This window comes from Stegostoma tigrinum, chromosome 10, assembly GCF_030684315.1.
Source record: "Stegostoma tigrinum isolate sSteTig4 chromosome 10, sSteTig4.hap1, whole genome shotgun sequence".
In the NCBI taxonomy this organism is placed as follows: Eukaryota; Metazoa; Chordata; class Chondrichthyes; order Orectolobiformes; family Stegostomatidae; genus Stegostoma; species Stegostoma tigrinum.
In genome coordinates, this window is record NC_081363.1 from 10,132,095 (window position 1) to 10,157,380 (window position 25,286).

At 40.4% G+C, this 25,286-nt stretch overlaps 1 protein-coding gene across 1 annotated transcript in view; it reads left to right on the forward strand.

Annotated features, from left to right (window-relative positions):
• The window catches only part of LOC125455519 (centrosomal protein of 128 kDa), a 475,711-nt gene that overhangs the window by 52,167 nt on the left and 398,258 nt on the right, over positions 1-25,286 (forward strand). Inside the window, exons 9-10 of the mRNA XM_059648981.1 lie at positions 15,497-15,580; positions 22,960-23,034. Coding sequence (XP_059504964.1) covers positions 15,497-15,580; positions 22,960-23,034 — 159 coding nt within the window. The remainder of the gene's footprint in view (positions 1-15,496; positions 15,581-22,959; positions 23,035-25,286) is intronic.

Genomic DNA, 25,286 nt, shown 5'->3' on the forward strand with positions numbered 1-25,286 from the left:
TTTATTTTTTTGAATTTAAGATATTGTGGAGAAACAATTGAGTTAGTAATCCTGTTGCTTATAGCTTTCATTTTGCCCTGTGCTTCAGAAGTAACCACCAGGGGTCAGTTTATCTTCATTTCTGGGAGATCTGCTTCTTTTGGGCTTCTGTTGATTTATTCCAGCATTTTAATGCCCCCCAAAAACGAAATCACCTCATGTTTTTTCAGTTAATCAGCTTTTAAACAACAGTGGGAATACCTTGTGAACTGACTTGTTGGAGAAAAAGAAAGTGTACGATGATACAGAATGCACATCAAATGCATGTGACATTGAATACAATGCTTTCTAAAGAAAATTACAAAATTCCTTTTAAGCACTGAACCAAATCCTCAAAGCTGTTGTGGTAAAGATTTTTTACAAAGGTATGTAGTTTATTAAAATGTGCTGTTATTCACCATTATGCAGTTTTGAATGCAATTTCAGAGCATTAGCTATTCAATGGAAACCTGTTCAATAGCTTATTTAATGTTATAGCTGCATAGAACGGAATATTAATCTGTTATAAACCTCTAGCACAACTGTACAATAAAAAACTTCAGGTGCAGTATATTCTAATAAGTGCTTCTTTTATCATTTGTTAGAATAGGAATTTATGATCTCATAATGAAATTACAATAACTTTACAGCAATATTGATGGCTATTTTATGAAGTTAAAAGAATTCAACAGAGAGCACTCACTTCATTTAAGAAAGCGTTTTAAAAATGTCAAATCTATCTATGTGGTGAAATGCATCAGAAGCCACAATTGCAGGGATGTAGTCAATCCTAATGCAGGAGGTGATCACTGATTGGGAGGAACTTCAAAAGAAGAAATTATAATTAAAAACCAAGGCTTTGAGAGCTGATGTAGGCCAATGTGAAGAGGGGATGGGGCATTGCATAGAAAGGACTTGGTGTGAATAAGGATATGGGCGGCAGAGTGCTGGATGGGCTCAAGTCTGTGGAAGGTGGGACCTGGCCAGGTGAACATTTGAACAGCAGAATCTAGAGAAAAAAAACTATAGCTAAGACTTTTGATAAGAGATGAGCTTTTCTCATTGATGTGGTGGAGACTAAGTGCTTAACATTGTCCTCTGACCTGTTTCATACACACACTGTCTTTCAAGCACACGTGCACACGCATACATGCTAACATGTGCACACTAACACGCTAACACACGTGCACACACTTTCTCTCTCTCTCTCACACACACTCACAAACACACACACACACAAGTGTTTCTCTCTTTCACATGCACACACTGATACGCAGGCGCACACGTCCTCGCTTTCTCTCTCCCCTACAGACAGACACATGCGCACACACAAACATGAATTTGTGGGGTGAATTTGTATTTATAGATATTTTCTACTTTGTTCAAAAAGAACACTATTTATAGTCAGTCAGTCAGTGCGGCGTTTTTTAAAATTGTTACTTTAGAAATAAAGCCAATATGACTCCAAGCCAAAACACAAACAATTTCTAAACAAGGTCTTACAATTCCCTGTGAGTTGATAGAAATTCCCATTACACGGGCTGATCGTGTAACAATGAGGAAGAGTTGATGTTACACTCAGTAGTCTAATACTGATTTATAAACAACCTCGAAATGACCGCAGAATATTCACGGGGATTCTGTGATTTTGAATTAGCATGGTCAACCAATTTTTCAGCTGAAAGCATGAATTTGAGAAAAATGAATTCTGCAAACAACTTAAATGTCAACAGAATAATGAACTTTTTGACTGCAAATGTCATCAGTGTAGGCAGAAATTCTCCTTGGTTTGAAAATGTTATCTATTTAGTTTTTATTAATTCACTGTAAAATCAATAAATGGCTAGGGTAGGTGAGTCAAGGTGTTTTTATTTACTTATGAAGCTGTGAACTCCTCTTTTTTTCCTCAAGACCCTGTTTGTGCCTCATGATGTCTGTGAATCAGATTTATGTGTGCTCAAAACATCTGAAAAGTTACTGTGGCAAACTGTGCAAAGCTTCTTCTTGCAGTGGCAAAATCCCTTCAAATAATATTATTACTAAAGATATCAAAACAGGAGGGAGGCCATTTAGCCCCTCGTTCTGTTCTGCTGTTCTTTTAGATTACAGCCGATCCAAATCTCAATTCTATCTACGTGGGTTGGTTCCATAACCACAAATCTTTAACTGGACATGAATCCACCAACCTTAGTTTAAATATGTCCAATTCAACATCTATTTCCACCCCTCTCTATCTCTAACTCCACCCCACTCTATCTCAATTTCCATTCTGAACCTCAAAAACTTATTGGAAGTGAGAAGTCTTCGTTCTTTTTCTGTGCAGATGTACTTCCTGGATACCAGACTCTAATTTTAAGATGATAATTTTAAGGTTATAACCCCTTCTATTGGATATTCCCACCCTACCTCTTTCAAAAATTATCTTTCTATTTACCACTTTCAATTAAACATCTCATTTAGATCATCTTCTCTGGAGCAAATGCAAGCTTGGTCTTGTGACGTCTCCTCAATGTCTAACCCTTTTAGCCAATATTTGCTGTATTTCTTTTATGGAAAGTTTAGATTAGATTAGATTCCCTACACTGTGGAAACAGGCCCTTCAGCCCAACAAGTCCACCGCCCTTTGGAGCATCCCACCCAGACCCATCCCCCTATAGCCCGCACACCCCTGAACACTACAGGCAATTTAGCATGGTCGATCCACCCAGCCTGCACATCTTTGGACTGTGGGAGGAAACTGGAGCACCCGGAGGAAGCCTGCACAGACACAGGGAGAATGTGCAAACTCCGCACAGACAGTTGCCTGAGGCTAGAATTGAACCCGGGTCCCTGGCGCTATGAGGCTGCAGTGCTAACTACTGAGCCACTGTGCCACCCACTAAGGTTGGTTCAGATTTCTTGCTTAACAGCCGAAACTCTAGGAATTCCTTTCCTTACCTCTGTTTGAATTGCAATAAGATCATTGTGTTGGTTGGAATTGTGTGTTAATAGAAACAATGTTCCTCCTTGTATTTTCTTCTTCCTTGCTGTTTCTTCTTTCGGCCTTTCATTCTCATTTATTTCTTTTCACCCATTAACATCACGCACACAGGTATATTTACTTCAACTGTATGAAGCAGTCCTGCGAACTCAGCAGTCAAGTAGTTGCAGAGTGGTGTCCCACCATGTTGTCTTCAACAACCAGCTGCACTCCATCAAAATTACTTGGTATCTAAAATACCCACCACTGCATGGAGCTTACAAGTTTTGGACTGCTTCATGCAGGCTCAAGACTTGGCCCATTCAATATTACCTGAGACAGGAATAGCTGAGCAGTGACTTGTCTGGCCACCCATTGACAAGATTTGATGGGAAATCCCTTTAGTCCTCTGATGACTAGTCAGGCTTTCCAAGTAGGACTCCTGTTGATGCATCATGTGAGGATGGGACAGTTATTCTCAATACAGCAATTTGGTCTAAAGGTGGGATGGAGAGTGATATGGTTTACAATTACAGTTCAGTGACCCCTGCCAGATATCTATGTCAAATTGCAAGATGCTGATAGAATTCTTGCCTATTGACTCTAATTATTAAGATGCCTACCGATGTTTCTAAAGCTCAAATGTGAAAAACATTCATTTGAACAAGGTAGTGAACGATGCCCAATACCTGTGGGAAAGTACTTCAGTATGAGTAGTGTCTGCACTTTCAGAAAGGAGAAAATCTGTGTGGATAAAATAAATAAGCAGTTTGCTCAGGTCAGTTATCACAGAGGAGCTATAATCCTGATCAGTTGTTGAATGACAGCAAAACCATTTATTTGCGTAATAGTGGCATGCAATCCTGTCTGAGATTGCAATCGTAGGTAGATGTTTAATATTCCCTGGAGTAGTTAATGCAGAGCTTCACAAATGGACAAACAGTGGAGAAGGGAAAGAGGATTTCTCATTATCTGTGCAAGTAGTACATGATGAAAAGAGATGGGTCTGGCTGCCTGCAGTGTTTACCACAATATGCTGTCTTGAAGTACTTCATACCCAAGGGTTAGCAGATGCGAACTGAATAAATCTTGGCCTCCAGTTAACAGTGGCTATTGTAATATTTCACTGACTGGAGAGGTGGTGATCTTTCTGATTATGATATTTCCAACTCTGATCAATAATTGTTTGACTTGTTAGAGAGGTATTCCTATCCTTCATTATGGCCTCTGCAATTAGAACGATAAGAAATCATAGCTTATATCACTCTCATTGTTTCAAAACCTGCAAGAGAAGCCGGTGATAAAAATGGGGAATCTAAGGTACATTGATAGATCTGGAGTGAAGCAGATGTGTGGACTTGAGAACTTAGATTAGCATTGATTGTGAAGGCAATGCTGTCTTTGATCAGTCAAAATGACATGACTTGGGCAACCTATTTGCTATCTAGTTCTGCAGATAAGCGACATTGACATGAAATTCCTTCCCCAGGCAAGGAGTTGGGGATGTGAGAAAATATCACCACAGCAAGCAGGCAGATGAAGAATAAAAGCAAGACCTGGTTTAGGATTTTAGAGGGAAGCTTTGAGATGCACCTGTACTTGTGACACAACAGACTTATTTTACTTAAACTTATATTCATATTTAAGCAGTGCTCCATATGGCTCCATATGATCCAGCAGCATTGAGTATTTCAAAATAATTGAAGCACTTGGACCATTGTTAAATTTTGTTTTGTCTTTCTCTGATATAACATTTATGTAAAGTGTTAAAGCAATATATGTATGCATTACATATACAAACACAGTGAATTAACATAAAAGGCTTTGTGGAGAAAGGATAAGTTTGCTCTAGCAAAATTTTGTACAGTGTTTGGATTGAGATTATTGATCTGTGTGTTTTGTGAAGATTAGTCTTGATTCCACTTTGGAAGTAAACTTTGAGGCTATGCAGTTGCAAGCAGAAAGGTACTAAGTTGATATTTTGATATACAGTATTTATTGAGAGTCATAGAGTCATACAGCACAGAAACAAACCGTTCAGCCCAACTGATCAGGTATCCTAAATTAATCTAGCTGCATTTGCCAGCATTTGGCCCATATCCTTCTAAAGCTTTCCTATTCATGTACCCATCCAGATACCTTTTAAATGTTGTAATTGTGCCAGCAGTCACCACTTCCTTTGGTAGCTCCACCCTCTGTGTGAGCAAGTTGCCCATTAGATCCCTTTTATATCTTGCCCCTCACACTTTAAACCTAGCTGTCTAGTTTTGGACTCTCCTATCCTGGGAAAAAGCTCTTGACTATTCATCTTATCCTTGCCCCTCATGACCTTATAACTTCTATAATGCCACCCCTCAGCCTGTGATGCTCCAGGGAAAATAGCCCCAGTCTATTCAGCCTTTCCTTATAACTCAAACCCTCCGACCCAGGCAACATTCTTGTAAATCTTTTCTGAACCCTTTCAAGTTTAGCATCATCTTTTCTATAGCATGGAGACCAGAATTGAATGTTATATTCCAAAAGTGTCCTAACCAATGTCCTGAACATCCGCAAGATGACATCCTAACTCCTATATTCGGTACACTGACTAATAAAGGCAAGTGTAACAAATGCCATCTTCGCTATCCTGTCTATCTGTGACTCCACTTTCAAGGAGCTATGAACCTGCATGCCAAGGTCTCCTTGTTTGGCAACAGTCCCAAGGACCTCCCCATTAAGTGTATAAGTCCTGCCCTGATTTCCTGACCAAATGCACTACCTCACATTTATCTAAATGAAACTCCATCTGCTAATCCTTTAAGAAACGGTATTAGTCACACCTGGTATAATGTTTTTAAAGAGCAACTCTATTGACTGTTCTTAAAAATGTGGGATCATTTTACACATTTTTTAAGCTATTCAGATTATGCCTTTTGGAATTCATGTCAGGATGCACAAATTTTTTAAAAAAAGTATAAGATTAGGACCAGAAGCAAGCTGTGTGTGTACCAGTCATATGATACCTGCTGTTTCTACAGATCTGGGATGATGCATTCCCTGTCTGGCAATGATGTGTGGGGTTATATATTCTAGTGTTTATTGATTTATTTTTAATCCCTGTTCTTTGTGCCATATGCCCAAGGCTTCTCAGGAGCATTAATAAACAAAATTTGAACCTATATAAATGTATTTAGTCAAGTGACCAGAAGTTTGATCAATAGGTTAGATTTTATGAAACTTCTTAGGAGAGCAGGAAAAGAGCTGTGGAGATTTAGGACAGGAATTCCAGAGCCTAGAGTCCAGGCTGTTGCTGATATTGACATAAATGGTAGAATGAGGAAAGTTTGGATGTGCAAGGGGTCATAATTGAAGAGGTGCAGAGATCAGTGGGTTGCAGGTCAGGAGGAAATTGTAGGCTGGAAGACCATGGTAGGATTTGAAAACAAGGATGAAAGTTTTAAAATTGAGGCTTTCCTAGATCAATTGCTAATGTGGTCAGTGAGTGCATTGACAAATAGGTCTTGGTATGTGTTAAGGTATTGGTCGTGGAGTTGCAGATGCATTCAAGTTTATAAAGGAGGCAAGGTGGAAGGCCTGACTTTCATCAACCACTTGTGCTTTTGACAGCATTGATACTAGTGTGTAAGAGGAATGGAGTTGATGGCTCAAAGCCTGTAGGACTTGGAAGAAAATGATAAGTTTGATCAACTCATTCACTATCAGCTTGCTTGCCCAAACTGAAATATGTGCGGATGAATGTCACGAAATTTTGATTCGTAAGAAAGAACATCGCAGAAGACTGCACAAATCAGAAGTCCTTCTGTTGTAAACTGCAGATTTGATTTATAAAACTGTCAATTGTGGCGACATGGCAGATGAAGATGGTAAACTGTTTCATTGTCTTAAATTATACTCAAAACAAATGAGCATCTCAAAATTGCAAAACAATGTAATGGATCTTAATTCTGCTGAATGTAGGTATATGGTAAACCATTTGATAATCTTGCTCTGAGCTTTGAAAGAGTGAGGAAATGCATTGTTACCTCTCTTCTATCTATGATCTTCTACAGGTTCAAGGGATTCATTTCTCACTATAATATATTTTCTAATTGTCAATCATCCTTCAGATGTGTAGCAGAAAGTTAGCATTTAAAGTGTTCTTTAGCTAATCTTTGTATTCAAAGTAGGTCTCATTGCAGTGCAAAATCATTTCATTCAATTAATTTCTTTTTAATAACTCTTTAATAGCATGCATCTGTTCTGCACTTGCGCCATCTCTCAAGTGGCAGTGAAATGAATGGTACATGTGGATGGCCATTTTTAAGTATACATGGGAACTTTGGACTGTGTGATATAAGTGAAAACCAACCTCAGAACAGAACTTTATGGAGCATAAGTTCGGCATTTTCAGACATTCTCAGATTTTAAGCCTTTGTTGTGGAAGGCCATTGCCTTGTATTTGGGTGGAGAACCATTTAAGTGTCATGACATTGCAAAGATATTTGTAATCGAGCTTTACACTCCAACATTGAGTGTTTGACCAGTTTTTCAACCTTGAGCTCGGAGTATGGTTTAAATTTTATAAATTCCGAGCTGCATTATGAAAACAATACCAAAATGTAATAAAGGTAACCTTTGAGCCAATAAATATACTTTTTTTGCCATGCTTGATATATTAAGAAGTCTCCCTGGCTTGACAGGTGCTTACAGTGGTACTGCTGGTCTTAGCTGTAGGGTATTGATCAGTGGACGGAAAGTATGTTAGCTGCAGTTGAAAGCCATTAAAGTTTAAACATAAGAACTGTCTACAGCTGTTAGATCACGTTTTATCATTATTGGATACAGTGCTGTGAGGACTATGTTAGACAAGGACATCTATGCTGGATGTTAAATACGCACAGTGTATCAGACAAACTAGTCGCAAAAGACAACTGTCTTGTATTTGTATGTGTGTAGTATTTTAAATCTCCATCTTCAGTAGGCAGAGAGATTGAATGTAATGCACAGCAGATCCCGTAATCAATTACTCGCTTTGGGTGCTATGCAGCAAGTAGATGTTATTTTCTATATGTGTGCTGTTGTGATCCCAGCTGATGTTAATCTGGACACGTCAGATCCCAGAATGAAACCTAGCTTGACAGATCCAACTTTGATTTTTATTTTTAAAGCCATGGAGGTCAGTTATTGAACATACTCAAAAGAGGCTGACAATATACTTTTAACACAGAATAAAATGTCAAACAAGGAAGAAAAGCTCTTTTATGTTAGGCTAAAGTAAGATTGGGCATATTTCATAAAAACCGAAAGAACTGCGGATGCTGTAAATCAGGAACAATTCCTCAGAACTGAGGACGGGTTACCGGACCCGAAACGTGAACTCTGTTTTGCCCTTCACAAATGCTGCCAGATCTGCTGATCTTCTCCCGCAACTTTGTTTTTGTTCCTGGGCATATTTCATTACACATTTCAGGAGAAGATTCAGGTGCTCACTGTCCCTTGAAACAGCATAGCCATTGCAAAATTCTCAAACCCCATAATGGAGTCTCCACTCTCTTCTCACCCAGACTGGTACATCTGCAAATTCTTCCTTTCCTTTTGGTGAATTTCTGTCCAGTCACTACATACATTTTTCCTTAATCTAAAAGATCTAAAGTAAACTAAACTCGTTATGACTTTATTTTCAGAGTAACTATAAGCTTGCTAAACACTGTGTCCACTCTCTGGTCTGCCCACTCTGACTGACTTTCTGGATAATAAAGTGTGAAGCTGGATGAACACAGCAGGCCAAGCAGCATCTCAGGAGCACAAAAGCTGACGTTTCGGGCCTACTTCTGGATTATTCTGTTTCCCTGAGCCAGTGGCCCCCCTGTTACTCGGCAACAATGCAGTCTTTATAAAGCACTGAACAGTTAACCCTTTCCAACTCTTCAAGTCAAGGTTGTGAAGCCTGATTGATAATGCATGCAAATAAAACAGACCTCCAGACTTTTCCACCACATCCCCAAAGTCCCAGATGTAACCAACTATGTTGTTCCCTTCTTAAAGTTCAAAATTCAGAAGAACGAAAGTTGTTCAACCATCAATGTAGATGGTCCCATTGAATTAAAAATGGGCGGGCTCACCAGTTTATGGTCACTAAATCATTTAGTTTTTATTCTGAGAGACTAGGATTTGGGGGTTGACCTGTATGATTTCACCTGTTTTCAGCAGCATCCATAAATTGTTGGAGGATGAATACAGCAGTGGTATATTATCTTTTATTTCTTTCTATATTATGTGAACAGTACTGGGAAAGAATGGTGGTTCTTTTAGTCTCTCTGAGGCCTATCACCATCCTTAGAAATGTATTGCTGAACTTTCAGTGTCACTGGGTCAAAATCCTGGAGCACCCTCCCTAACAGCAGAACAGGTGTCTCTACTCCTCATTGGTTTCAGTGAATCAATAGGGGGCTCACAGCCTGCTTCTTGAGGCCATCTTGAGATGAGAAATAAATAGGGGTTTTTCCCATGAATGTACACCTTCTATGAAGTAAAACAAAAAATAGTCTTATAAAATCTTACTCTAAAGAAGAACATCATTCAACCCATTGAGACTGTGTTGGCTGTTTGAAAGCATTATCCAGGCCCCCCACATCCTGCACTTTCTGTGATAGTCCTGTATGGTTCTCCAGTTCAGGTGTTTACTCAATTGCATTTTGGAAGTTGTATTAAATGAATGAATGAATTAATTAGCTTTGTTGTCAAATACTCAAATAGATCAATTTGTAAGTCGCCACTTACAGTGCCATCTTAGGTACAAAGATATATAGGTACACATTGTTCAGTTGCAAGATGAGTTGTAGTATAACAATGTCACCACCACACGGTGCCATCTTGGGTACAGAGTACAGAAATAAAGGAAAAGGTTACATTAGGGGCGGCATGGTGGCTCAGTGTATAACACTGCAGCCTCAAGGCACCAGCGACCTGGGTTCGATTCCCGCCTCGGGCGACTGTCTGTGTGGAGTTTGCACATTCTCTCCGTGTCTGCGTGGGTTTCCTCTGGGTGCTCTAGTTTCCTCGCACAGCCCAAAGATGTGCAGGCTAGGTGGATTGGCCATGCTAAATTGCCCATAGTGTTCAGGGGTGTGTGGGTTATAGGGGGATGGGTCTGGGTGGGATGCTTCAAAGGGCGGTGTGGACTTGTTGGGCCGAAGGGCCTGTTTCCACACTGTGGGGGATCTAATCTAATCTAATCGTTACAGCTATATACAGTATAATTAGGGGTGATATCGTGGCTCAGAGGTTAGCACTGCTGCCGCACAGCACCAGGAACCCAGGCTTGATTCCACCCTCGGCAACTGTCCGTGTGGAACAAAGAACAAAGAACAAAGAAAGTTACAGCACATTCTCTCCGTGTCTGCGTGGCTTTCCTCCGGGTGCTCCAGTTTCCACCTGCAGTCCAAAGATGTGCAGGTTACGGGGATTGGCCATGATAAAGTGCCCATAGAATCCAAGGAACTGTAGGTTAGGTGGGTTAGAGGGAGATGGGTCTGGGTGTGATGATGTGAGTGTTGGTGTGGGCTTGTTGGACCGAAGGGATTTTATGATTCTGTGAACTATATGTTAGAAAAATTGGAAGCAAAGTCTTAAAAAAAACAAACATCGCAGCCTGTGTCCAAGGGCTGTCCCCAGCAGACTTCCACATGGGGCCACCATGTGGTCTGACCGCGGACTGCTGCTGTGCTCCATACTGGGCCACTGCCGCCAAACTCTGTACCCCTCGCTGCACCGTGTACACCCTGCCGCACCCAGTACCCCCACTGTGCAGTGTACCTGCTGCTGCGCACTGTACCCCCTGCCGCACTGTGTACGCCCCGCCGCACACAGTACCCCCTGTCGTGCACTGTTCCTGCTGCTCTCTGTACCCCCTGCTGCTCCCTGTACCACCTGCCGCACTGTGTACCACCCACCACACGCTGTATCCCTGCCGTACACTGTATCTCCGCAGCACCGTGTATGCCCCGCCACACGCTGTACACCCGCTGCACAGTGTACCCCCTGCTACAAACTGTACCCCCTGCCGTATACTGTATCCCTGTTGCACCATGTACGCCCTGCCTCATGTGGTACCCCCGCTGCACTGTGTACCCTCTGCCACAAACTGTATCCCCCACCGCACACTGTACTCCCCGCTGCACACTGTAACCCCCCGCCGCACCCTGTACCCACCGCATTTTGTCCCTCTGTACTCCCAGCACACACTGTAACCTCCACACACTGTACCCCCTGCCGCACTCTGTCCGTCTATACCCCTGCCGCACTCTGTCCCTCTACACCCCCACGCTGCACTGTTAACTCCCTGCTGCACTCTGTACCTACTGCCGCAGTCTGTACTCACCGCCGTTCCCCGCTCTGCTCCAGGTTGCTGGAGACTGGCATTCCTGCTTCAGAGGCTGAGAGTCAGAGGCTGGAGCGAGGTGTCTGTGACAGAGTGTCCAAGGGAGAAAAAGAGGGAGAGAAAAAAAACGAGAAAGAACAGGTGGAGCGGACAAGCTCTGCCTGGAGTGTTCTACTCGCCTCCATTTTACTGGAAAAGCTAATGTGTTACCATTACCCTTTCAGACCTTTCCAGATCATAATTATCTTAACTCTCTTTCCTCTAGTTATTGATATGTTGGCGACAGTTTCTGTGTACTTGCTGTGAAAATCTTTTGCGTGTTTCCATTAAATCTGTACTTAACCTTTTCTACTGTAAGGCCAATAATCTTTGCTTGCATGCACAATTCAAAGGTGAAACTTTGACCTCCACAGCTTCTTGGCCTGCACAGTCTTCTCTAGTAGAGAATACCACAGGCCCATGACCCTTTGAATGAAGAAATACTTCCTCATCTCAGTCCTCAGTGGTTTATTCTGTATCCTGAGACAGTGATCCTGGTTCTAATTGCCCAACCAGGGAAACCATCCTCTCTTCGTCCAGTCTGTCCTACCCAGTTAGAATTTTATAGGTTTCAATCAGATCCCCTCTCACCTTTCTAAACCCCAGTGAATGCAGCTATCTCTCTTCATGGGGCAGTTCCAGTATCAGCCTTGTGAACCTCTGCTGCATTTCCTCTCCGGCAAATCTATCCTTTCTTAAGGAGGCAGACTGAAACTGCCACAGTACTCCAGGTGTGGTCTCATCAAGGCCCTGTACAATGTTGAGCAGCAGACATCTTCAAACACCACAGCTGCAAGTTTCTGTCCAAGTCGCACACCTCCTGACTTGGAATGCTTTCACTGTTGCTGGGCTAAAATTCTGGAACCACCTCCTTATCAGCACTGTGCATACACTACACTGCGTGGACTGCATCATTTCATCAAGGTGACTCTCCTTCACCTTTTCCAGACAATTAGGTGCATGAAATAAATGCTGGCATATCTGGCGATACATAGTGAATGATCATTACAAAATCTTTTCTTGTTACTTAATGCTATTCCCTCATCTTAAGATTTTGGCATTCTTTAGAAAACTGTTACTGAACTTCTTAATTCTGCTGTGTAATGTATTAAAATTATTTACCACAATTTGTCTTTTTGGAGGTGTGTAGAAATTTTTTTGAGAAGTGGTAAATGATCCATATCAGTACTGACATCCAAAATGGTTTTAGCTGATAGAATCATTTAGTGCCATGATATATTAGCAATCACTGTTGTGTGTCTGAGTGCGATTAATCCTTTCACCATTGCTGTAAATATCTTTGTCCAGAGTCTAGATGCTAAATAATTTCCTTGATGCCCTGTACTACTCACAGGATAATCTTGTCACTGATGGTTTCGATTGTGACCTTAACCTGAGAAATATTCCAATTTGAATCCTATCTGGCAGTCTTTCTGTTCTAATGAAGTTGATCAGTGATGGTAATGCTGTTGAAATGCTGCTAATGATTAGGTACAAATGAGTGTGATTTGACTTGTTTAATATCATATTCTATGTATACAGAATTGCAGGGAACCTTAGTCCTTATTAACGTACAATCTCACCTTGAATACCTACCTTTGATTTTACTTTTATTCTGTAATTGCTAAGTTCACGAATGGTAAGGGAAAAGCTATCAGGGTATTTGAATGAAAGTTTTTTTGTAAATTTGAAAGGTAACGGAGTTAAATGTAAAGATTGACATAGAACAAACATAGAACATATAACAGTACAGTACAGGCTCTTCGGCCCACGATTTTGTGCTGACCTGTTATGAGATCAAACTACCCTGCAAAACCTTCATTTTGTTAACATTTAATGTCTATCCAAGAGTCACACAAATGTCCCTGAGGTAGCTGACTTATGTATGTTTTGGATGAGTACAAAAAAGCACCTTGATGAATTTACTTTAATATGTTGACTCCGATGTCTAAAGAATGGATGTTTATTTTCTTCTAAAACTGAGATGCCATGGAAATTGTGATAGAATATTATTTTTCTCCATCTTTAATAAAAGTTGTTTGAAATTTTTAAAATACGTGTAGTTTGAGGTTGCCTGTGAGAGTGCATGGGAAATGCGTTGCCTGCATATTGTAACTTCAGTATATGAATTATAAATGATTACAACCTTCAGATAGCAACATCCTAAACTGAGATACATAATCCTTTCTTATCCTGGTTTATTTATTTTTAAAAATAAGCTTTAGTTTGAAAGCTATCGGGTCTGGTATTTTATATAAGTAATTTGGCTCAGAACGCTAACTCTCTTTCTCCCACCAGAGATGCTGCCAAACTGGCTGAGTTTCTCCAGCACTCTGTTTTTATTTCTGCTAATTATAGTTAATTGACTTGTAAGCATTCTGCTTGCTGGCACTCATAAGATGCAGGCAGACACAAAGGCGGGGCCAAATCTTAACAGAAATCGGCTAAGTAACAATTTTTGCAAATTTCGTGGAAGGTTACTCTCCATGAGGCCTAATGAGTTTTCTCACACCATCTTCCAAAACCCACTGCATCACACTTGATGGTGCCCTGCATGCATTCTCTCATTTGCTGTAGGTGAAAGTGCTTGCCACTGCTAGCTTGTTCAGGATTGGCAGATGTGCCCCAGATTGTGCTCTGGCAGTCCAGAAGTATCCTGAATGGTTTGTATTATTTGCACTGGACATGGCAGACAAATGCAAGTTGCACCCCTCTATGCAGGCAAGGGGTTGGAGGTCTTGGGTGAATGGGGTAGTTCAGAGAAGTGCCTCATTTCCCAGGAAGGAACTGGCAGGGGAAACTATGATACCAGATACTTCAATCTTGTGTGGGGTTGCCACCCAGGTCTGTGTGGTGTGGACTGTCTGAAGAAATACCCAGAATGCCGCAGTAGGTAAACTACCTTCTCTGCTCTTTGAGAGTAAGAACCACGATCTTCTCATTGTTACCAAAGCTTATGGCCCTTCACTCTTAGTATTGCATGCAATGTTTTCCCTCCCTCACTGTAATCTACCCCACTCTCAGGCTGTTCACCCTGCATGCTCTTTGTGCCTCCTCCTTGCTCAAGTGTCACTCACTCAGGACGCCTTCTAGGAGGAGAGGATCCTGACGCTGCCCATGAGGACTTAGACTTCTGCTCATCTGTTGATGCTGAAACATCCATATCCTGTCAACCAAGGAAGAGGAATGATCCATTGCTGTGCATCTCTCCTATTACTGCCACAGTGAATGTATTCCAAACAATCCTGGACTTCTACCCCGTAATTTGTGGTGCCTATTCTCTTCTGACTCCTGTAGTCACTATGGAATCTGCATAATTTCCCCATAAAGAGGCCAGCCCAGCAATTCATCCCCTCCCTGACTTCTGGTAAAGGTGGAGGATGCACTAGCAAAATTTCCTCCTACACCTTCCTCCAGTTCATATACTGACACCTTTAGGGGCCCATTAGGCAGCTTAGAGCTGTGAGCATCTGCTGGTGAGTGCATCATTCCTACATCTCCACATCAGGCTAAGGAGGAGTTGCTCCAACGTAACTATCTGTTTGGTGCTATACGCACCATGTAGCCTTTGGCATGTGTGTGCCTGGCTGCCTTTGTGGGCAGCTTGGCAGCTGCCATGGGAAATGAGGGCCAGCATTCCATGTCTACAGGATAAATGCACAAGCTGGCACTTCATTGTTGCATCTATTGTTTCTTTGCACTAATGGTAAGGAGATATGGAGACGAAGAAACTTGACCTCACTCCAGTCGCGTTCCTCACTTGAATGCCAATAGGACACTGGAAATGTCAGGACCTTCCACCTCCATCTGCCTGCCTCTCTCAGCCCTGAGGTAGTTCAAGCTGAGGAAGATGGACTGTGCTTCAGGGCAGGATACTGTCAACATGTGTGCGCTGTCTGGGTACGAACATGTCCCAGGGTTGGCTGCCCAAAGTAAACAATCTCTGTCATTATAAAATAATGTAAACTTGATCTCTCCTTTTATAGTAGAATGTTTGTGGATTCATTCCATGTCGCTATTAGAATTCTTTGGAAAAGGAAATGCTCTGTTGTCTTTCTTTTTAAGATTTTAACAGAATTTTGTAACTTGTGGTATTTGAACTTCTGATTTTTTTTAAAAAGGAGTTGAGAAAACGCAATGATAAAGTTAATGAAATGGAAGAAATGAAGATTAAACTTTCCAGATCCGAGGATGACAAGTCTCTGGTAAGTTTGTTTTGACTGATTGATTGATTGTCTCTTTGGCTGAGGAACACACAGTTTGGAAGCTTCTAAAGATATCGAGCCATAAATATGACTATCTGAAGAGCAGGATGTATGTTACTTTTGTAGCTATGTGGAATTTTACAGCACAGAAACAAGCCTTTTGTCACCAAAGATCCTCATGAGCACTCTCCAAACCTATGATCATTTCTATCTAGAAGAGCAAGGCCAGCAGAGATATGGGAACACCACCACCTGCAAGTTCCCACTCACCATCCTGACTTGGAAATATGAAGCCATTCCTTCAGTTTTTCTGGATCTAAATCTTGCAATTCTCCCCCTAATGATAGTGTTAGTTTGTTGACAGCACATGGACTCATGTGGTTCAAGAAGACAGCTCACTGCCAGTTTCTCCAGGAGGGATGGGCAATAAATTGTTACGTCCACATCCCACGAGTGAATTAAAGAAAAGCCTTTCCCTTGACAGATGTCAAGCTAACTGGCTTGTTGTTTCCTTTTTTTTTGCCTCCCGTTCTTCTTGAATAGAGGGGCTATATTTGCTACTTTCCAGTCTAACAGAGCCCTTTCTCAATGTAACAAATTTTGAAAATTTGTCATCCAATGTATCTATTACTCTATTGGCTACGTCTCCAAATACTAGTCGATGAAGTTCATCAGGACTCAGAGTTGGTCAGTGTACTGAGTATAGGAGTTGAGAGGTCGTGTTGTGACTGTACAGGATGTTGGTTCGGCCACTTTTGGAACACTGCATTTAATTCTGGTCTCCCAGCTCCAGGAAAGATGTTGTGAAACTTGAAAAGGATTAAAAAAGATTTACAAAGATGTTATGGGAATGAAAGGGTTTCAGCTATAGGGAGAAGCTGAATAGGCTGGGGCTATTTTCCCTGCAGCATTGGAGGCTGAGGAGTGACCTTACAGAGGTTTATAAAATCATGAGGGGTATGGATAGGGTGAACAGCCAAGTTCTTTTCCCTGGGGTGGGGGAGCCCAAAACTAGAGGGCATAAGTTTAAGGTGAGAGGGGAAAGATTTAATAAGGATCTAAGGGTCAACTTTTTCCACACAAATGGTCATGCATGTATGGAATGAACTGCCAAAGGAAGTGGTGGAGGCTGGTACAATTAAAACATTTAAAAGGCATTTGGATGGGTATATGAACAGAAAGGATTTAGAGGGATATGGGCCAAATGCTGGCAAATGGGACTAGATTAATTTAGGATTTCTGGTTGGCATGAACTAGTTGGACCAAAGGATCTTCTTCATGCTGTAATCTATGTTCTTGTCCAGCCTGATCTCGTATTCTGAATCTTGGTACCTGGTGGACAACACAGTCACCTGGACATATGCTCATTGCTGCAGAGAACAGTTATCAATTCCTGTCATTGTATTACACCTCCTACTGCTACATTTCTTCTTACTGTCCCTTCTGGAATGGCTCCCTGTACCACACTATAGTGATCCGTTAGCTTACCTTTCCTGAAGCCCTTGCACCCAAACAAGTTGTGAAAATTGTAAACAATTATAAAGGCTCTCTAGGTCCCCTTGCCTGCCTCACTTGCAGTCATAGCTTCCTTTCCCTGACCACTAACCCAAGCGGAAGATGCAATCCTAAGGGCTGTGGGTACGTCTTGGAATAAAATGTTCAGATTGCTTACCCCTTCCAGATTGGCCTGCAGCTCTGTAACTTTGAAGTGAACTGCCTGCAGCCACAAGCACTTAGATGTGTTTGCCTTGGATTGCATCAGAATCCAAAGGCATTTACATTTTACATTTACATCCACATTTTACATCACAGCATTTCACATCACAGCATTTCATGTACCCTGCTGGCTCTAATGTGTTAATTACATGAGTAATTGCTAATAAATATATTTATAATCATTACAGTCTATGCTTCTTAAAAATCATTTTAACACTACCAGTAAACTTTACAATTTCAGTTATAGCAGTACAATACTAACTATACTGATAAAAGGTACAGTTTGTATCAATACTAGCTACTGATTCACCAGCTCCTCATTCTGCAAAAACTTGGAATTCAAGTGCTGATGGCTGATAAAATACATAAAGAAAATGTGACCTCTGCACCCTTCACTGAACTCCTTACACAGCACCCTTTATTTCTTGGCGTGTGAACCTTTCTTTAAGTGCCTGTTTCCCCCATGCAACAAATTTGCATTTTGAACCAAGCCTCTCTCAGATAGATCATCTCTCTTCTGATTATGTGCATTCAAATTCCTTCCCTTTTCAGGTCTTTAATGAGCCACTCTCTAGCTTAGTTTCCCATGAATTTGAACTCATGACTGAGTTTCATTTCCCGGACTTGTGCCACTGTTTCTCCACTTTCTAAATTGCAATCATTGCCTTGTTGCGCTGAAAGTTCATTTCTTAACTATCATCTTATTTAGCTTCATGTCATCCATCCTTCAGTAACTTGTGTGTGGTAGTAAAGTGATTATGCTATTAGGATAGCAATCCATAGACCTAGAATAATGGTGTGATGAGTTGAGTTCAAATTCCACCTCAGCACTTGGGTAATTTAATTTTAATTAATGAAATGAAAATATCTAGCATCAGTAATGGCGACGAAGTAACTGCTGCAATATTGCCAAAGTTGATCTGGTTCATTCACATACTTTTGGGGGGGAAAAAATCCACCATCCTTACCTGGTGGGGCCTGAACTGTGATTCCAACCCACAGCAACAACATGGACTCATTTTAAAAAAAAAAATCCATTTTCCTTTATACAACCTGTTCAGAGATGTTATTTCGCACCTCTGGAACAGGTAGTACTTGAACCCAGGTGCCTCAGTATAAGGATGGGGACTCTACCTCTGCACAACAACAGCCCCTTTGTGACAGATTGAATTATACACTCCTATCAATTAATGGGCAGCTGTGACCAATATCTAGGTCCATCTCTAGTCAATGTAATGTGTGCACTATCCAATGTTTAATTTAAACATGGCAATGTCTGGATTAGGTGTTAATAAAATGTGAGGCTGGATGAACACAGCAGGCCCAGCTCCTGAAATGCTGCTGGGCCTGCTGTGTTCATCCAGCCTCACATTTTATTATCTTGGATTCTCCAGCATCTGCAGTTCCCATTATCTCTGGATTAGGTGAGTCGGATTTGTCACACGTTTTGAGTTGTATTCTAAATATTTTCACTTATTTCTCACTTTGGATATCTTGATTATCAGAAATCTCACCAGTGGCCCAATGACCTTTATTAGTATCTTAGAAAAGCTTCATGATTAGTGTGGTGTGGTTGGTGTGTGGGCATTGTTCTACTTTAGCACTGGAAAATACTCCTCGTACATTAAATGCTGCAACTCGCCTAAAGGAGAAGAAAAGGAATAGGACATACAAATTGTCAATGAGGCGATTGAGCAGATTAACATTTTCCGGAGTACTATGGCAAAGGACAGGCGAAGGACAACCAAAGACCAGATAATTAGGAAGTTGCCACACTGTCACTGCAGTGTGTTTTTCGTCTGGAACAAATGCAGAAGGAAATTATGTTGGAAAGGTGCGAGTGGTGAGGAATACAAGGAAATGATAGGAAAAAGCCTTGTTTAGGTTTAGATGCTGGAAGATCAAAGAACTGGCAAGGGAGGAGACATAAAGAGAGAACCGGAATGCAATGAAATCAGTTAAAATGGGCAGAGAAGATTAGATGAGATTAAAACAACTGAGGATGTGAAGTCTTCCAGTGCAGAGGCTGAGGGAGAAGAAGTGAGGATATCTAGCTGAGAGAGTTAGCGGAGCTTAGATGGTAGAAAACAACAATTACAGTATTATCTGGCGGGGTGAATGGATGAAGAACAAAAAGGTTTTTAAAAAAATTAAGCAGATCAATTTTTTGGAAATTAATTAATTAAATTATTTGACACTTGTTGATGAGTCATTATGGGTTTCTTTTGCTAATGCAAACAGAAAAAGCTTTGAGGTATTGTTTTTAAGGGAGTTGTTAGCTGTCTTTAAAATATTCTGTCTTGAGTTTCGTTCAGCTGAGGGAGATACCTACATTCCAGCTGAAGGCAAGCATTTGCTTTTTTGACATTTTGACGCTGCCTTTTGCTTGAACTTGTGGAGGATTCTTGCTACTTAAGTAGGAAAGCCCACAATTATGGGTAATCCTTTTGGCAGTGTTGGTTACTCTGAGAGGTTTATGACACCACAAAGGATAGTGAATGTCTAACGCTCTTAAACTTGGCAGCCTGGCATTGAAAATTTATGACACTAGAACTTTCACTACAGTCAATTATTGTTTAATTGATGCTTGATTTATTAATCTGTGCTAAAAATATTAAATGGACTTGTGGGATTTTTAAGGAGAAATAAACTTTTCAAACTCTGATGAATAAGCAAGTCTTTGAGCTGAAATACGGATTAATAACAAATAATATGTTCCAGCCTCGCTTTGAGTACAATTTAAAATCAAAGGCCATGTTAGATGTACTTCCCCAAAGGTAAGAAATAGGAATAGTGTGCCTCACACACCGTCTTGAGACAGCATTGTTGTTTAATAAAATTATAGCTGATCCTTGATCTCACTTCAATTTTCCCTTCCATTCCCATGTTGCCTAATTCTCTTCAGAGACCAAAACTCTCTTGATCTCAGCCTTTGATATACTCAACAACCCTCCATGGTGCAGAATTCCAAAATTCTGGCAACCCTCTGAGAGAAGATAACAATAATATGAGTGATAATGGGAACTGCAGATGCTGGAGAATCCAAGATAATAAAATGTGAGGCTGGATGAACACAGCAGGCCAAGCAGCATCTCAGGAGCACCTGAGATGCTGCTGGGCCTGCTGTGTTCATCCAGCCTCACATTTTAATAATTTGAGTGATCTAGCTTTTACGATGTTAAATAATGACAAGTTGTCTAAAACTCAAATTGCTGTAAATTTGGGATTATAATCAACATTTTTGAGATTACCATATAGATTTCTTAATGCAACTTGAATGCATTGTCATTTTCCATGAGTTGCCAATGATTCATGCAGTAATTCTACAATTCTAATGTAATCCAATTCAAAAGAACACTGTACACATTGAGCAATCATTGGTATGATTGTAGTACTTGGGTGTATATATATTTTAAATATAGATTGTGAAGAATTGTCTCTTTGGAAATGCAGACAATTAGCTCACAATTGTAGAATTATTGGGTAACTGTAGTATACTGGCATTATGTTTAAATGAAAGAAGTTGTTTTCTGTGTTAATGGAGCTTTCAAGTTATGAGGCTTCCTCAATTTGTAAATGTAAGTAGAATATCAGAGCAATGATACTGCTGTTGATTTTCTTTCACAAATGAACAAATTGCAATAATGTGAAATCACTGGAGGGATTACCTTTATTTTCCGGCAATTGTTTCAACTGAATTTTAAAGTAATTGCTAAATAGAACTTATTGCCCTATAATTTCCTATGGAATTAATCTAATGATGTCTGTTGTTATTTGGACCTGTGTTCGCACATTTAGATTTTTAAAATGGTTTAGTGCTTCAAGTGTGACTTGATGATGTCTCTTGGAAAGAAATCTGGTGTCTTGTATACGAGTAAGTTGGGCTCCTTAATCAATCAGACTGAAGGATTATATAATTAACTGTTTAAAACTGAGAGGCAAGTGTAAGCTAAAATTTGACAAATGAAGTCCTTTTGAAAACATTTTCTTCACAATCCTACAACCTCTCCAACAACAATTAAAATTGGAAGAAATGAGATCTACCCTTGTAATAATTAATTGAGTGTCAGAGAGATTGACTGGTGATAATTACTACATATTATCCGTTAAGAACATTTAGACTATGCTAGTTTTTATTGTACCTGCTGTGCAAATATTACAACTTCATACTATTCAATTGTTTCGATGATGAGCCAGATCAATTGACATTGTTTTCATGAACAAAAACAAAGTTGCTGGAAAAGCTCGGTAGGTCTGGCAGCATCTGTGAAGGGCAAAAAAACAGAGTTAACGTTTCGGGTCTGGTGTCCCTTCCTCTGAACAGCATCCACAGTTCTTTTGGTTTTTGGTGTTTTGATTAAGCTTGCAGTGTGATGGCACATTTCAGGTAGCAATCTTTGGATGTTCTCAACCTTATATCTGACAGTTTGAATTTGCAAAGTTCGTTTATAAATGTGAGTGCTATGAGCTTCATTTATTTTGACAGCAAATTTTGAACCAAAATATTAACCATGGAATGTGAATTGACTAGAGTGGAGTTCACCTCATCAAGCAATCCAGACACTGTGTGGTCAATAAAAATTTGCAAAAGAACAAACCCCTTTTAGAAGATAATTTTATTATGAATTTTTAGGGGAGGCTTAGTGCACGGAATTTGAACATTTCCAATACTTGATCATTGCTTACTTCTAGGCCAGGAAGGCTACCGCAACTCTACATCAACACTGCTTTTTAGTTCTGACCTCTTGAAAATGCCTTGCAACACCACAGACTTTTTTGCACACAACCATCCAGTGTTACTACTGAATGATTGCACCATTAATGCTGGTTGGGTACATCTCACCACGTGTTTGTACAATAGTAACTGCGTTGAAAAAGGCCCAATTTCAATTCATACCTGTAGACAGAAGGGACACTCTTGTCTCAACCTGTCTCGACTTGATTTAGACCCATGTCTCTAAGAAAAAGATTGTGTCTCGCTGACTCATGTACTTTAGGAATTATTTTCACTGTAGATTTATTGCTAGAAGTGCAGAAGAACATCAGTGATTTTCATCATAGAATATTAGTCAACTAATTGGTTGTCTCCAAATGCCTTCTGAAGTGTTCTCAGCAGAACGTGAGCTGTGGGAAGAATCATTGCTCGGCAACATGGATTTATGTAGCACCCTTTAATATTATAGAAGGTTCCAAGCTCCAATGAAGGAGGAATGCAGTCGTTGCTGTCTTGTAGACATTTTGGAATGTTTAAGAACAACTTAGTAGCTTTGTCTAAAATGCAAGAATTTTTTTTAAAAACTCACTATATTCACTTATTGTCAGAACTTAACACATCTCCATTTCTGTGTAACTGTTCTGCCAGATGTTCTTCATAAATTTAAAAATAGTCATTTTTTCATTCAAAAGAAGGAAACAGTATTGGCCTGTATCTGAAATACATAATCCATTAAAATTGTGGCATGATATCAACACTTCCAGTGGGCACAGTGGTCCTGGATTTTCCTGTTGAGAGAAGCGTCTTATGGGGGGACCAGTCAAAACAAAAAGAAAGATCCTCAGTGCTCTGAACCGCCGAGTTCACAGCAAGTACCACTACAGGAGGTTTATGGCACAGTCACAATAGTTGCTTTGTCTACTTATTTTTTTCTTTGTATCATATTAAGATTGAACAAGAGCTTGAACGTACTCGCCGGAAGTTGGATCAATCAGAAGGAAGCCGAGAGGCACTTGCTTGTCAGGTATGCTGGAGAAATTGCCTAATGCTCAGCTGTTCCTCTTGTTCTATTTTATCCTAAGGATAGTCATAACTATCCTCGCTGTAGAATAAATCCTCTCCTCCCTAACAGTTGTAGCTAACAATTTAAAAAATTAGACAGCAAGGTTTGCTGCAGCAACACCATAAAGATATTTCAGTTACAAGCTGGATCTTCATGTATAAATAAAAAGCATAAGCTGTTTCAACAGCAACCTCCAACTCTAATATGTAATTTTGGCTGACAGTTCAGTGCAGTGCAAACTGAAACCAAAAGCTCTCCAATTTATAGATCTTTTCACTAAGGAATAAAATAATCAGAGGGTTAGATAGGGTGGGTAGGGAGAGCCTTTTTCCTAGGATGGTGACGGTGAGCACGAGGGGGCATTGCTTTAAATTGAGGGGTGAAAGATATAGGATAGATGTCAGAGGTAGTTTCTTTACTCAGAAGAGTAGTAAGGGAATGGAACACTTTGCCTGCAACGGTAGTAGATTCGCCAACTTTAAGTACATTTAAGTCATCATTGGACAAGCATATGGACGTACATGGAATAGTGTAGGTTAGATGGGCTTGAGATCGGTATGATCTCATGATTTTATAGACCTCTGTAAGGTCACCCCTCTGTCTTCTATGCTTCAATGAAAAATGTCTCAGCCTATGCAATCTCTCCTTTATAACTCAAATCTACAACTCCTGGTAGCATCCCAGTAAATCTTTTCTGCACCCTTTCTTTGGTAAGGTGACTAGAATTGCATGCAGTACTCCAAATATAGCCTCTCCAAGGCCTTGTACAGCTGCAATAAGACATCGCAACTCCTATACTCCAGGCTCTGACTGATGAAAGCTAGCATGCTGAAAGTCTTATTCACTGTCCTGTCTACTTGTGACCCCATTTTCAAGGAGCTATGAATCTGTACACCTAGATCTCTATGTACTCTCCAGGGCCCTACTGTTGACTGTGTAAATTCTGCCGTGGCTTGCCTTATCAAAATACAACACCTTGCATTTATCTAAATTAAACTCTATCTGCCATTCCTCAGCCTACTGTCCGGTTCATCAAGATATCTCTGTATTCCCAGGTAAGCTTCTTTACTGTCCACATACCACTAATCGTGGTGTCATCTGCAAATTTACTAACTGTACCCCCTAAATTCTCATTTAAATCAATTATACAAAGGACAAATAACAGTGGACCCAGCACCAATCCCTGTGGCACACCGCTGCTCATGGCCCTCCAGTGTTTTCATGTGTTTCTATATTAACTTGAAACAGAAGTTTTAGAAATATGTGGAATGCCTACTATTGTCACCCGTGAAGAGAAAACACAACTCAATATTTCAGTTGTAGATACTGAAATCTGCCTGGTATTGATTTCCCCAAAATCTAAGTTTACCTATCACCCCTGTTCTGGCTCACCTGCACTGGCTTGTCATCCAGATGGTTCAGATTTAAAATTCTTATCCTTGTATTCAAATCCCTCCGTGGCCTTGTCCTTCATTGTTACTGAGAGTTCTGGATTCCTCCACCACCACTGCACCTCACCCCCTCCGTCCACCCATTCACCTACTTCACTGAACCTCTGCTGTGCTCACCTACTCTTGCTCCATTTAGGATCCTCCTTAAAATTTACCATGTGGACCAAGCTTTTGGTAATATCCTAGATAACAAAGTGTGAGGCTGGATGAACACAGCAGGCCAAGCAGCATCTTAGGAGCACAAAAGCTGACGTTTTGGATATGGTTGTATCAAATATTGTCTGAGCACTCCAATAAAAGTTTTACAATGTTAAAAGTGCCACACAAAAGTGAATAGTTGCTAAATAGTGTCAGGCGTCCTAATGAAACCCTTTTGGATGCTAATGTAGTTTTGTTCCCTGCGGTTTATTTTCCCTTTTTATATCTGACCATAACTAGAATACATTAATTTCAAAAAAAATCTTTATTTTTGTTAATATTCCATCTCCTGCTGTTTTACACACCAAATAACTGCAAGACTTTTAAATGCAGTTCATTTCCAGTTGTGTTTGCTTCACAGAAGCTAGCTGTGGTTCCTTGATTGAAGCATTATTTGTCATCTGTCATACTTTATTTCTGTATTGATGGAGTATATTCAGAACTATTTCTGAATGAGGATGCCAGATAATATTTTTTATTTCTCCATTGTTCATTGCTCAAGTCATAAACTTGTTGCAGTCTTCTATTTAACTGCTGGACATGCCTGCTGCTGAACATAGAAAA